The following is a 15,228-nucleotide window of genomic DNA, read 5'->3' as shown; positions in this document are numbered from 1 at the left end:
GAATTTAAAATGGTTATTATTTAGAAGTGTGTGTGTGTGTTCATATTTCATATTATTCACCATTTATGAATCACTTTGGTGTTGCACTTTATATGTTATCACAAGTTTTTGGTATAATGCCTGTATGTAATGGCAGGCTATCTTTTGTTTATATATAACACTGCAAAGGTATTTTTTACAATGGGATTTTTATTTATGTAACTATAGTTGGTAGTTTAGCCTTTAGAAAGGTGCTAATTACACAAGGGTAGTCACCACACGGAGGTAATGCCTGGATGCTCCCCACAAAGAAATTTTATACAAATCCAAAACTGGTATATCATGGTATACTGGTATATCATGGGTTTTGCAAAAGTGATAAATCAAAGCAACAACATTTTATTGACAATGTTTCAATGGATCCCAGTCAATCTTTCAATGGAGTGCGAGTGCTTTTATACCCGTTTTGGATTTGTAAAGGCTAAACTACTTTAGCAATTTAAATCTCAGTGTTGCAAATGCAATGTTTGGTGAAAAGAGGGTATTTTTTTATGCAGCATCCACTTAAAATTTGCCAATGTAGTTTAGAATTTTTTTCTCTGAATGCAACCTGTTAGTGTTTCAACTAGCTACATACTAATGCCTCCCCTTCTGTGGGGAAAGGCATTTGTGAAGCAAATAATAATAAAACCAGTGATTCAATAGAAACTATTTCTGTATTTGTCCATAAACATTGATTGGTGCATGAATCCCGAATGTCCGACAATCAATTGCATTTAGAGATTTTAACAGCTGTTCATTTTAAAGTGCTTTTCCACTTTTTTACAGTCAAATTTGAGCAATCCCACTATGTTTATGTAATCCCATTCACACAGTATACCTAAAATGACAAAAAAAAGTTTTTACCTTTCTAGTTGTCTCTTTGCAACAGGGTTATACATAGGACAGGAAGCATCTGTTGTGCATTGGAAAACTAAATGTGCAATCAAATTCAAGCGATACTAAACCCTGGTGTAAATAAAATGTGTTCAAGTATATATTAAAGTGTTCAAATGCCTCATTTTTTTTAACTTCATGTACTCTTTGCACAAAGGATAAAAACCTAGTGCAGAACCCCACCTTAGCCAACCCCTAATACTTACCTTAACCCCCTCTCAATCCAGAGATGTGTGAAGAGCAGCTCTCCTGGGTCTCTTCCTCCTCATTGGCTGAGACAACAGCAGGAGCCGTTGGTTCCCCCAACTGTCAATCACACCCAGTGAGCCAAATGAGGAGAGAAGTGTGTGAATGGTGCTCACAGATGTTACAAGAAGGCACAAGAACACACTAAAGTGGTTGTAAACCCTGTACTGCCACTTTTACCTACAGGTAAGCCTATAATAAGGCTTACCTGTAGGTACCGTGAATATCTCCTAAACTTGTATCGTTTAGGAGATATCCATATGTGCCGACGGCATTGGCACATTTGCACTGAAGAAACGTCTCGCTCATGCCACTTCTCCAGTAACTGTTCCATAATCGGCAGCTCCTGTGACGTCACCACGGCTCCAGCCAATCACAGTGCCGGAACCTGCGAACCCGAAAATAACTCCGGGAGGCATGCCACTGGTCATATTGGTGTACGAGGTTATTTTTTGGGGTTTTTTTTTTTTTTTTTAGTTTACAACCACTTTAACCACTTCAGCCCTGGAAGATTTTACCCCCTTGCAGACCAGAGCACTTTTTACAATTTGGCACTGTGTCGTTTTAACTGACAATTGCACGGTCATGCAATGCTGTACCCAAACAAAATTATTTTTTTCCCACAAATAGAGCTTTCTTTTGGTGGTACATGATCAATTTTTTGTGCTATAAACAAAAAGAGTAACAATTTTGAAAAATAACAATATTTTTTACTTTTTGCTATAATATCCCCATAAATGTTTTTAAAAAACTGATTTCTTCATCAGTTTAGGCCAAAATGTATTCTTTTATATATTCTTTTTGTAAAAAAAAATTGCAATAAGCGTTGGTTTGCACAAACGTCTCAGCGTCTACAAACTATGGGAAAGATTCATGGCGTTTTTTATTTATTTTTTAATCTAATGGCAGTGATCTGCAATTTTTAGTGGTACTGCGACATTGTGGCAGACCCTTTTGACACATTTTTGGGACCATTGACCTTTATACAGGGTTCAGAGCTATAAAATATGCACTGATTACTGTGTAAATGTCCCTGGTAGGAAAGGGGTTTAACACTAGGGGGCGATCAAGGAATTAATTGTGTGTTCTAACTGTATGCGGATAGGACTGACTGGGGGAGAAGACAAATCTTTGTTCCTACTTAGTAGGAACAAACGATTTGTCTCCTTTGTCTCCTTTGTTGGAACAGGGATTTTTGTGTTTACACACACAAATCCCCAAGTGGTCTCTCAAACCTGAGATCATGGGTGGCCGGCAGGGATCGCACTTGCCGTCCATGCGCATCAGGTCCCAGGCGGCTCTTAAAAGGAACAACGTACACATACACTGTTTTGCCCAGCCATGCCATCCTGCTGACGTTGGCGTGAGCCGGTCGGCAAGCTGTTAAGAAACAATTTGATGCAAAGTAGATTACAGAGCTATTAATGAGTATAAGGGTATTGTTCGTGTCACTTTAAGGGCCAGACTGTGGGACAATTGCATTTACTTACAATGTACTACCCATGCCTTTTAAGCCTTGCTAGGACAAACTGAATGCACATCTAGTTTACAAATGATAGAGATATCTGCCAGCACGGTACAGACAGGGTTAATTATGGTAACCCAAACTCCCCAGCCCCATATATAGTAGGGGTAAGCAAGTAAAAAGTTTAGCAGCAATTTTTTTTTTTAAATATTGTATTAACAAATATATATTTTATTTATTTATTTTTATACCAAATATCAAGTTGGTGTCAAATGGGTGGAAATGCAGGTTAAATGACTTGGGCTACCTACTTTATCTGAGAACTTTTTTTTTTTTTTTTTTTTTTTAACAGGATTGGAAGCTAAAATATATAAATGCTAACTACTCGAAAATTTTTACAGAAAATATTGTTGAACAGGTAAGAAAATATATAGACCGAGAGTAATTGGAACTCCATATAAAAAAAAGTTACACAAAACTAATTTCTAAAAACTGATTAAATGTCATTTACAATTCTGCCTGAGACCTACATTTATAGTACTTGAAAGTGGTAGGTTATTTATGTTAAGCCATTCATGCTCTTTCATTGCAGTGTTGTCAGTCTGTTTTCAGGCACTAGGAGATAGAGGCAAGGTGTTCAGAAGATTTACAAGGGAGAGAGAGTGTACAAGAATAGCATAATGCTCTTTTATAATCTATTGACCAGGCATGTGACACAGGAAGCTGTGAGGCTGCAAATATAAAATATCAGTTTTTCCATGTTGGCTTTGCAGTGTGACAGAAATGAGTGAATTGAGACCTGATCAGAACTACAGATATCTTTTTAATAAAAAAAATAAATAAATTAAAAAAAAAAATATATATATATATATATATATATATATATATATATATATATATATATATATATATATATATATATATATATATATATAATTTTTTTTTTTTTTTTTTTTTTTAGGCCGAATACATACCTGGCCTAGGAAATAGGTTATGTCATAACATTATGCAAGACACTGAAAATATCAAATTAAATTAACAATCTGTAAAATCTAAGGTTTTAAATATACTAAACTTTACCCTGAAAAAGCAAGTAGATATATAGATTTTCCACAAATGTAAAAACAAAATGACTTTTCCCACTTTCATTTTTAGTCCAGTACTAAAACATGAGTAAAAAAACTAGAGCTGTATCATGAATACTAAAATATATGGTGTAAACATGAAGTGTATTTTTTTTTATTTGATGCAGCCCTGTCCAGATGTGTTTTGGTTTCCTGTGTTTACTGAGGAAGCATGTGATGAAATTGTAGAGGAGATGGAGCATTATGGCCAATGGTCTGGTTCAAAAAGTACAGTAAGTAGCAGTATTGCCTAAAGCAACAGTGATCAGCAAAACATTTTTTTGGTGCAGGTGGATTTGGACTATGGCTTCAAACATAGAGAATATGCATGCAGAGTTTTTGATGAAATAACATCTGTTCAACAACCTACCCCCAACAGATACTGCACTGCCTAAATCCTTCACATGTTGTGTAGCCTCTGAACCGGGGATTTTTTTACTTTCTAAACAAAGGACCAATTTACTGTCCTTCAGGCTTTAGTAGGCTGGACTGTGGCCAGTGGGAGTAGAAATGCCCTAGTGTCAGTGGGAGTAAATATTGCCTCAGACTTTGTGGCCAGTGGGAGTAAAAAAATAACATGACAACTGTGGTTATTTATAGTGCCAATCAATGGTATTGGCGGGATGAATAGTGACCCTTTGTTAGTGTAGCACTTACCCCCGAAGGAGCGGCTGAATTTTTCTGGGCTTACCCATTACCTCCACCAGCTCGTACTCGTTGTCCTTGTCTAGGGGTTCCCAGGGTTGATAACCCAGTGATTGTAGAAACCGAAACTTGAATTCCTTGTTAGGATTTTTATTTTGCATGAAACAGTTGAACAAACCCAGTCTCTAAGTTGGGAATAGAGGGTATCAGGGTAAAGTTTAGCTCAGGTGCTCAGAACTGCCGACTTCAATAAGTCTCTCTCTGTACATAATCCAGGGAATAGCAACTCGCAACCGGACTCTTTAACTGTTGGATAAATCCTTGAGCTTGGACTTAGCAGCCAACAGGTAATTCTAGCTTTGCAAAGTCTCTCACGCAGACTTGATTGAAAGTAGAAGTAGCAACTTTTCTTACTGTACCAGAATCTTTCAGCCAGAAATAAATGTGGATTCAATCAATGTCCATGGCAGCTCAGCTTCCAGGCTCTTACTGAGCAAGCTAGCCTTGTGCGTGACTCTCTTACTGAAGAGTCTTCCCCTGGTTGCATGTAGAGTTGCTGGGCCTCTCCAAACCTGAGACTGCACCGGAACACCTTAGAATCTTCCCTCCAGTCACCAGACTAACCAGTTCGAGGCTCGGAAACGGATGGATCCGCACCCCAGGCCATGAGGGCCCCTGGGGGCTGGTCAGGAGGACCAGGACCACAGTGTCCGCAATAACTTCTGGACCGGAACCCAGAACCACGTGACTTCAGCACCTTAAGTACCCTCTCCCAGAATACACAGCAATGCAAACTCCCACTGATTGGCTCCAAAAGAGAGATTGGTACCTAATTCGTCCAACCAGACTGTGTTCTAAGGCCTCTCACAGGTGCAAGTCCCACCTATTATCAGGCAGAACCTTCATACAGCCCAGCCAAACTGATGCCAAAGCACAATTTAGCACAATTAACCTCAAAACGTAACTATAGTTTTGGGCAAAAACTAAATTTACGAACATATCACCTACTCATTAGGAGTACCGGCGCTACATTAGAATCAGTGGAGAGGAATGGTGCCCCATTGTTGGTATCCGTGCGATTAATCATGCCCCATCATTGATGTCAGTGGAAGGGCTAATCCCCTATTTTTGGTGTCAGTGGGAGGAATAATCTCCAATTGCTGGTGTTGGTTTGAGGAATAATGCCCCAAGGGGATGGATAAGGGGAAGCAAAATGCTGCAGTTTGGGGACTGCTGTTCTAAACTATACCTATAAAATTAGACGCCTCTCCATCACCCCCTCCTACTGAGCACTCTTGAAAAAGCTTTATGTAAAGTTAGATAGGGAACTGGCACTATGAATGGTGTTGATGTCCTCACTTGTATGCAGCTCTCATTGGTTCCTCCTACTGATCTTCACATTACTGAAGCAGAGAGTAATATTATAGTAAAAAGAACCAGTGAAAGTTGCAGGGTACCTAGTGTTCGTTTTCTTGTGGACTTTGTATGAAATATGTACAGTATACTTTTACAGGTATGGTTTGATTTTAAAAAGGTTTGTAAAGCGACAGGGCAGCTTTAATTCCTTGTAACCCAAACTCTTAACACCTAAAGTGAGCCCTTAACCACTAATATACTGAATCAGTGTAATAACCTCAAAATAACTTATCCACTCAAAAACACCCTTAACAATCAACTATTTTTCTACTGCACATCCTGTGGTGGGAGTATCCATGGCCATAGCATGTCTTCCGAAGCATGCAGAACCAAGATTTCATCAAAGGATAAAATGATGCAGGATTTTTCAGAACATAATCTTTTAAATAACATTCCATAGCTATTTTTTTAAACCACCTCTATTTTTCCTTGTAATTAGGACACACGAATTGCTGGAGGGTATGAGAATGTTCCAACAGATGATATTCACATGAGTCAAATTGGAATGGACAATGAATGGCTCCACTTTATTAGAGAATATATTGCTCCAGTAACTCTCAAAGTGTTTGCTGGCTACTACACAAAAGTAAGTCTCCTTTTTAATGTCTGGTCTGATACTTGATAGTACGCTAACTTTGGTGTTTACTTGTAACGGCCTGTTAATACTAGTCTTATGTATATCCTATAGCTTTTCTGTGGCTCCTGTTACCTAAAAGCCTGTTGGTTTAATAAGATCAAATGTATTGATTTTCATTTTCAGGGCCGAGCTGTACTCAACTTTGTGGTGAAATATACACCTTCTCGACAGTCTTACCTGAGACCTCATCATGATGCTTCAACATTTACCATCAACATAGCTCTCAACAAAAAAGATAAAGATTTTCAGGTAATTTTTTTGAACATTTTTGGAGTAAGGTTTCATTTGGACCTGTGGTGGGGCTGCAAAAAATATGTCACAATATGCCACAATAGGCAGCAGACGTTTTTTATTTTACTTTTATTTTCTTTACATGCCTCGCCCATGATTCTTCGCACCTGCAGCAAACTTTACCTGAAATGTAGTGATCAATGGGCAGCAAGCCTGCCAAACGCTACACATTCTAGTAAATGGGGGAGGCACCACAAGTGGTTGTCAAATTGGTCTCCAGAAATTGGGTTATAATAGGCAGTGAGGAGGTGCACATCGTCATTTGTCTTCACCAAGTTCAATAGCCTCTGAAGCACAATCCAAACACGGATCGGACTTCAGATGAAAGGGCAATTTAGAAGCACGTCTAAATCTACCCTAAGGCTGTATTGGTGTGTTGTGGCTAGTTTACGTCCCTTATTGGTGTAAAATAAGGTCTTTACCACGTACTAGGATACTTTATGTACCACTTGTGCAGTTTCTGAAAGAAATCCCTCTGTCTTAAAACTTGTACTGTTAAAGACAAAACTGTGGTTTACCTATGTAATGGAAAACAAGTTTACATGAATCCCTCTTCTTCCTTATCGCATATCCACCTCTGTTTAGACACCAGGAGCAAAAAAAAAAACCTGGATCTTGGGGGTATGGGGAAGCATGTGACTCATTCCATGTGATAGCATTGGACCAATCACCAAGTACTAGGACAGTCACATGGTGAGAGCCCTGTGTTAATATGTCCAAAGAAACTTGTAGCTTACACAGGGTGGTTTCTCCTGGCAGCTTAACAGAACTGTGTGGCAGTGAAGGAAAGTTGAGTATGTACTGGTCTGGAGGTTTAAAGTGGTTGGTAAACCCTTACATATACCCAGTGACTAGCATTTGGTGATGCACAGAGTTGAAAATAAATCCTCCTACATAAGTTGTACATAAATTGTAGCTGTGTATCTGCAGCCATTTCTAATGTAGATCATTCAAATTTTCTCCTTAGTTCTAGGAGCAGGGGTGAGGTTTTAAAGACTTCACACAGCTGACAGCTCTGAGCCTTGATTGGAGGGAAGGGACATATACCCCCTTTCCCACAGCATGGAAAACAGTCACAGGTTGAGTGCTGTGGCTCCCTCCCTTGTCACCATTGTAACTCTTGGAGTTAAGAATAGCTGCCAGAACTGAATCATGCTTATAACGGAGGACTCGGACAACAGAGAGAAATGGCACTTGGGCCTTGGAGAAAGACAAGGTCGCAGTATACAAGGATGTACATTTTTTTCATATCTGAGGTTTATAACTATTTTAAACACTTTCCACCCACGCTATACTTGAAAGACTGCTACAGCATGGGCTAACATTGTCGAGAGGGTATCTATGGATCTCCTTCTGTAATGGCGCTAACCGCGTGTCCCCTGCGGTGTGCATCGGCACAGGTCTTTGATCACTGTGTCCTTCGGACACAGCTGATCACAGATCGGGTTAAAGAGCCATTCACAGTGGTTCTTTACCATGTGACCAGCTGTGTTCAATCACAGCTGATCAGTTTTTTTCAGTTATGCCGTTTTTTTTTCGTTCGAAATATCATTTAGGTATAGTGTTGCATGACCGCGAAATTGTCATTCATGATGTGACAGTGCTGAAATATCAAAATTGGCCTGGGCAGGGAGGGGGTGAAAGTGTCCAGTAGGCAATTGGTAAATTAATCTATTGCTTTGTCCTGCGTGGGCACATTTGACAGGCATGCAAAAAGTTACAACATACATGCTCGTCTTGCATAACATGTCACAGATGAAGAGGGCTAAACAAAAAAAAAAAAAAAACGGGTTCAAGATGCCAGATAAAAATATGAGAAATGCTGTTGACTGACTGTGCAAGTTCCAGGGTTCTGGAGAAGGATGCGTTTATGAAATATCCTGACATAACACTAGTTTCATGCACTTTCTGAATATTGAGTCATTGCAAATTTACTTGCAACCTTTTCGGCAATAGTAGCATCCATATTTCTGAATGGACACATTCTTACTAAAGCTAATATTGATGGTGAAAGCGGAACTAAAGCCATCGATTTTACTAGTTTCCTAAAACAGCTACATTCAAAGCATGCCTTGAATGATAACTCTCCTAGTTATGTATGCTCTTAACCTGAAGCTCCATTTTTGTGAGTTTTTGGAGCAGCACAATTAACTTGAATGAGTTGTCCTCCGTTCCAAAAAGCATTTTTGCATGACAAAACATCTGCTCTCTTAGCATAGAACGTTTATTTCTGTACGCATTTCCCAATTTGCTCAGGTGTGAATGGGGCCTCACTGACAAGCCATCAAATGGCTGGTGTCCTAACTGATGTGCAATACCATGGCAGCTGCCGACCAAAGAGAGGCAAAGATGGCCGCTTATTTGGCTGTAAAGTATGAGAGAGTTCACTTCTACTTTAATGGGCTAGTTGAATACAAGCTTCTGTTATGTAAAGCAGAAGCTAATACTATTTTTCTTGTAACTACAGCTTCGCTTTGTTACTTATTTCTTTTTGCTAGAAATGTGATCTATTAGAGAGTCACTAATAATAATCAGGTATCAGGCAGTAACTATTTGTGACAGGACCCCACAATAATTAATGGACTCTCGTGCCTCTGTTTGCATGGTCTACTATGCCTAGAGGTATGCCCTCTGATGAAATGGTATAATGTCTAAAGCCAACACCACCTGTTGAAAAGAATTTCCGACTTGCATTAAAGTCTGTATGATTGGCTTATTAAACTCATGCCTGTGAGCACTTTTGTTTGGTCTTCAGCAGCTTTAACAGGGGTGGTCAGTATTTGGGCTTTTTTGCGACATCGATGTTCTGCCTGTGTTTATCGGTGTAAATGTTTTCAGTTTGCTAAAAGCTTGGTGCTGCTTTTTATATAAGCATATGTTTTGTGAGTCTGTATATAAAAGGTTAAAATGTAAGTTTACTGAGCTTTACAAAGTTATATACTGTAGCACACCCCCTTCGTAAATGGAAAGCAAGAGTTGTAAATTATTTTTTTTTTTTTTGTTTTTTTGCTAGTGAATCTTGGATACAATATTTTCTTTCTAGGGCATAGAAATGTGTTTTCTAAAAGCAAAAAATGTATATGGCTTTGAAGAATCCCTTTTACTCTTCTCCACTTGATGCTTTGATAAGAGAAGCCTTAAGAAGAAAGTAATAGAAGTAATAAAAAATGAACAATGTCTAAAATAGTGTTTTTTTTTTTTTTTTTTTTTTTTTTTTTCAAGCACTACCATCAATTTTAAATGGAATTTTTTTATGTATATTAAAATTGGTTTAACTTAAATCATTTAAAGATCAGAAATTCCTGTCTGTGAAATAATAACTCTGTGATCTTTTTTTCATGCAGGGAGGTGGATGCAGATTTGCCAGGTATAACTGCTCAGTTGATGCACCAAGAAAGGGGTGGAGCTTTATGCACCCAGGGCGACTCACACACTTGCATGAAGGACTACCTGTGACAAATGGGACAAGATATATTGCAGTTTCTTTTATTGATCCATGAACTCTGGCAGACTCTAGAACTCATCGGCAAACTATTTTGACTTTTTTTTTTTTTTTTTTATATTTATAGTTTCGTTTTTTTCTAATTCAGATCATATTTACTACTGTTTTAAAAGAATATGGAAAAATAAGGATGCATGGGGACCAGAAAAATACACATTCTGAATTCCACATGGGATTTACCCCCTTACTACTCCCCATGTTGCCGTTTTAAATCTCCAAGAATACACAGACAATTGAATACTGCTTAAAAAAAAAATAAGATTTTGAGGTTCCATCATAAAACAAACACATAAACAAGAAAGCTACATAGTATAATTGGATTCTTCTTTTTTTTTTTTTTCTTTCTGTGGGCCGAAGCCGTGTTCACCCATCAATTGAGTAGGAATTAGCGACATCACTGGAGTATGGTTCAGCCCATGAAACAGATGAGCATAGTTAATGTCACTGATTTATTTAAGACAATGTTAATATATGCCAAAAGTTCAAGCAGTAATGCCTAGTTGGAAAAAAAAGCCCCTAAGAAATATTTTTAAATATAGACAATAAAAGTTTGTATTTGTTTTGCACTGCAGTCAATTTTCAAAATGTAGGGGGATCTATTATGAAGCAAAATAAACATTTGCGTAGTAAGTTTTGCATTAGCATATACGTTTATAAGAAAGCATATGCCACTTGAAGTGGGTAAAATACAGGTCAATAAATTCTGAATGATCTCAGAAACCTCTCAAACTGATGTCAAACTGAGACCAAGGCTCATCAATGATGGCCCTGACTGTCTTAGAAGTTTCCATTCAGGTTCAATGCAACATAAGCCATTGCCTGGGAGCTACTATACACAACCTATGAGTTAGGAAATAGAATCTTACAACTGATTCTGAATCTGGTGCTTTACTTGTAGGCAGATTTCCTTTTAATATACATTTTTTTACCTCCCAAAATCTGTGAGTCTGCAGTATTAAACCTTTTAGACCCCATTCACACCTGAGCGTTTTGTAGCTTGAAGCCTGAAGCTACAAAACGCTAGAGGGGAAAAAATCTATTATTCTCAATGGCGATGGTTCACATCTCCACTCCATGTCGCCTGAAGCTCAAACAAGTTCCGGACCCTTTTTTGTCGCTCGAATCGAGCAGATTTGGGCGTTTTTCTTCTTTTAACATTGGTGACCTTTTGCCCTGCACAAAATCGCAGCAAATCGCTGTAAAAAACGCCGCAAAATCACGGTAAATTTGCATGATTTTCTACTTGAAACTGCTACGCTCAGGTGTGAATGCAGCCTTAGAAAAGTACATGTTAATGCAAAGTTGCAATGACGGAGTCAGTGTACATATAATATTTATTGTGGCAAACAGATTTATTTTTCCAAAGAAACAACATGTTCCATTGCTGTCACTCTTAAATAAAATAAAAATAAAAAAGTGCATAGATATAAATATGGATATATTGTAGACAATGCTATGTTATAATAACATGATGGAATCTTAGTCACTTCAGGCCTAACCAATCTGTGGCGTAGGCTTGCGGTGTATCTTCTAATGCCGGATACACACGGGCTGAATATCGTCCGAAATCAGCCATTGCAGTAGAAATCGGCCGACTTTTGTCCAGTGTATACAGCTGCCTGTCTATCTAATGAAAAGGGAAAAAAAGGTATTTCTAAAAGTTTTTTTTTTTTTTTTCCCTTTCTTTTTTTTTAAAGAAGTGATCCCATGCCCCCTGTTCTCAGCTGCAAGTGAGCTGGGGGAGGAGAAGCAGAGCAGGACACTGAGCTTAACAGGGAATAGCTGTGCAACGGGAGCGTCTGGATAAGTCTGACCATGGTGTGGTCAGTTTTTAATCAAAAAGCAGGACCAAGGGATTTCATACAAAGGAAGCAATACAAAGAGAACAAGACACTTTGTACAAGTACATGGTACAGCAGGCACATATCCTGGAATATGAAGTGTTTGGGTAACAAACGCTTTAAGCCCACAGCTAAAACACAGCAATTAGAAATAAAATATGGCATTGTCAATAAATACCCTTTCTATCAAACCTTCAGGTCATATGAATCTCCACATGTTTTTAATTCACTGAAAAAAATGCACTTTTTGAATATCCCAAAAACCTAGCCTGAATATGCTACTGGTCGTGGGGAAAAAAGTAATACCGGTTTATCAATGTTGATCCTACATGGTGCTTAAGTATTGTATAATGATTCATTTAGCTATTTGTATTTATTTTACCACAAGCAGCCAAAGCCTAATAGATGTCACCCTTGTGCAATAATGATACCTTAAGCCTAGGTGCTGCAGGTTTGAAATCGTAGGAGTTCAGCACTATTTCAACCTGGCAATGCAGTCCGACTTGGGGGGGGGGTTGGTGGTTATTTGACAGACATCTGTGGGGGTTCATGCACAGATGTCTATACAAATCGCCCCTGAAGTCGCCAAAAGTAGTGCAGGAACTACTTTTTGGAATGGGTGCGGCACCACAAAGTCGGCACCGCACCGATTCGGATAGTGCCATTTCCGGCAATAGCTGCCGATTTTGCATGCCAAATCATACCAATGCGAACCTAGGCTTAGAATTTTCTTACAATATAATTGATCAGTGCAATTTTATTGCAGTTCAGAGGAAGAAAACACAGGTGCTATTCTTACCTGCTTTATGTTTTGGAAAGCAGACTACGAGTAAAGGGCAAGTGCAAGAGTTTCCATTTTTCTACTGTAACTCATGGGTCATTCACAAAACTATGTAAAGCTTGCAAATACTTCACAGGTGACCTGACACCATCTGCCTATGAGACACTAAAAAAAGAACCCAGCTAACATGGTCAAGTAGAAATCAATAGAAAAATTGCAAGTTTGCAGATCCTTTTTAAAGATGATGCTGCTTGCTAGCCACCTGCTGATACCCTTGTATGGGTTAATACTGACATTAATGTCCAATTGACTGTTTTTATTAGAGATGGTTTTATGCTCTGTCCTTTTTGAGCCACTAAATTCAAACGCTCTGATAGAGCCACAGATACAAGGTTAGAAGCCTGCAAAAAAATAAAAAAGGTAGAAGTCTGATTTGGCTGCAATATAAACAATTACTGTACCTTTTATGTTTTGTTATATGATAAAGTGAAATAGCTGTATCAGTCAGTTTATGCTGCAAAAATGACCAAAGTGCCTAAAACCGTTAACTGATTATTTGCCAATGAGATACAATGCCAACAGGAATAGTTTAAATTAGTTTGACGGACAGATTTTTTTCTTATTTTGAAATATTTCATAGATCACACTACAAAGTGCCTTTTTTTTAATCTAGACAAGTTTGTTTCAATGAGTCCTTCCTTTTTTTACATTAAGTTACTACATCAAAACCTTTTCTATGCTGTGGCTGATCTTTTAATTTTTTTTAAAAACAATGCATTCTCTAAAAGTGCATCGCTGGATTGATGAAGTGAATAATTTCAATTTACTTGAAATTGTGTTTGATTCTAATGTTAAGCTGTGTGTTTTTTCAATGAAGGTGGTCTCTTTTTAAAAAAGAAAAAAAAAACTTTTCAAAATTTTGCATTATGCAATATTTGCAAATATGCATTTTTTTTCTATTTGCAGTACTTGAAGAGAACAGCCTTAAAGTGTCAGTGATGTTATATGTTTGTGATAAATAAATGTTAATTTAAAAATATTTTTGTCTGGTGTTTTTCCTTTTTTAATTGAGCAGATCCAGCTGGGTTTTAGTCACCAACCTTCTTCATGTATCCGTCTTGGACTCTAGTGGTGAGACCTTAGGTTCATAGCTTCCCCCACGTGCTACGGATAGTATGTGATCACCTCTGCGCTATAAACAAAAGAAGAGCGACAAGTTAAAAAAAAAAAAAAAAAAACACAATTTTTTACTTTTTGCTATAATAAATATCCCATTTTTTTTTCTTTTTTCCCTCAGTTTAGGCTGATATGTATTCTACATATTTTTGGTAAAACAAATCGCAATAAGCATGGTTTGCACAAAAGTTATAGCGTCTACAAAAGAGGGGATAGTTTTAGGGCATTTTTATTATTATTATTTTTTTACTAGTAATGACGGTGATCTGCGATTTTTATCGTGACGTTGCGGCGGACAGATTGGACACTTTTGACACAATTTTAGGACCATTGCATTTATACATCAATCATTGCTATACAAATGCATTGATTACTGTATAAATGTTAGTGGCAGGGAAGGGGTTAACACTAGGGGGCAATCAAAGGGTTAACTGTGTGTCCTAGGGAGTCGTTCTAACTGTAGGGGGAGGGGACTCGCAAGGGGAGGAGACCAATCGGTGTTCCTCTGTACTTTGAACACACGATTGGTCTCTTCTCACCTGACAGGATGTGGATCTGTGTGTTTACACACACAGATCCACGGTCCTGCTCGGTTAATAGGAAATCGCAGGTGCCCAGCGGACATCGCAGCCACTGGGCACGAGCATCGGGTCCCGAGCGACGGCCAAGAAGCCCAGGACGTCATATGACGCCCGCCCAGGGTGGGAGATCCCTCCTGCAGATGTCATGACTATATGCAGGATGTGAAGTGGTTAAAGTGGTTCTAAAGTCAAAACATTTTTTTACCTTAATGCACTCCCTGCATTATGATAAAAAAAGTCTACTACTTGTCCTGTCTACTGTCCCTAAACAATTAACCTGTCACCTATCACTGTTCCGGTGCTGTCCCAGCTGCAGCACCACTGCACTCTCTCCCTGGATTCACAGGATACACTGAAAGCCCATAGGTTCCTGCCTGCCAGTCTAATCCTGTGAAGAGGGAGGAGTCGGGGGGGTGGGGCTGTGCTACACTGTGGATTTATGGGAACACGCATGCCGACTTAGGAGCGTGCATACCAGGGGAGTTGCCAGGTCTACAAAAGATCTGGGGCTAGAGCCCATAGAAGCAAAGTAAAGAGTCATATGCTTGGGCGGGCATAAACATGTATATAATATACCTTTGTGTGTTTTTATATATATATATATAATA

The 15,228-nt window shown here is 38.5% G+C and overlaps 1 protein-coding gene across 2 annotated transcripts in view; it reads left to right on the top strand.

Moving 5' to 3' along the window:
- The window catches only part of PLOD2 (procollagen-lysine,2-oxoglutarate 5-dioxygenase 2), a 214,495-nt gene extending 200,593 nt beyond the window's left edge, over positions 1–13,902 (top strand). For both annotated transcript variants that reach the window (XM_077488240.1, XM_077488241.1), the window contains 5 exons: positions 2,979–3,044; positions 3,879–3,983; positions 6,251–6,397; positions 6,572–6,697; positions 10,084–13,902. In XM_077488240.1, the coding sequence (XP_077344366.1) occupies positions 2,979–3,044; positions 3,879–3,983; positions 6,251–6,397; positions 6,572–6,697; positions 10,084–10,239 (600 nt within the window). In that variant the 3' untranslated portion in view covers positions 10,240–13,902. The remainder of the gene's footprint in view (positions 1–2,978; positions 3,045–3,878; positions 3,984–6,250; positions 6,398–6,571; positions 6,698–10,083) is intronic.
- The last annotated feature ends 1,326 nt before the right edge of the window (positions 13,903–15,228 follow it).

The sequence above is a fragment of the Lithobates pipiens genome, unplaced genomic scaffold, assembly GCF_037356315.1.
Source record: "Lithobates pipiens isolate NorthernLeopardFrog02 unplaced genomic scaffold, aLitPip1_a1.2 Scaffold_18, whole genome shotgun sequence".
Taxonomy (NCBI): domain Eukaryota; kingdom Metazoa; phylum Chordata; class Amphibia; order Anura; family Ranidae; genus Lithobates; species Lithobates pipiens.
The sequence above is the reverse complement of the archived record's forward strand: the minus strand, read 5'-3'. Positions and strand labels throughout refer to the sequence as shown.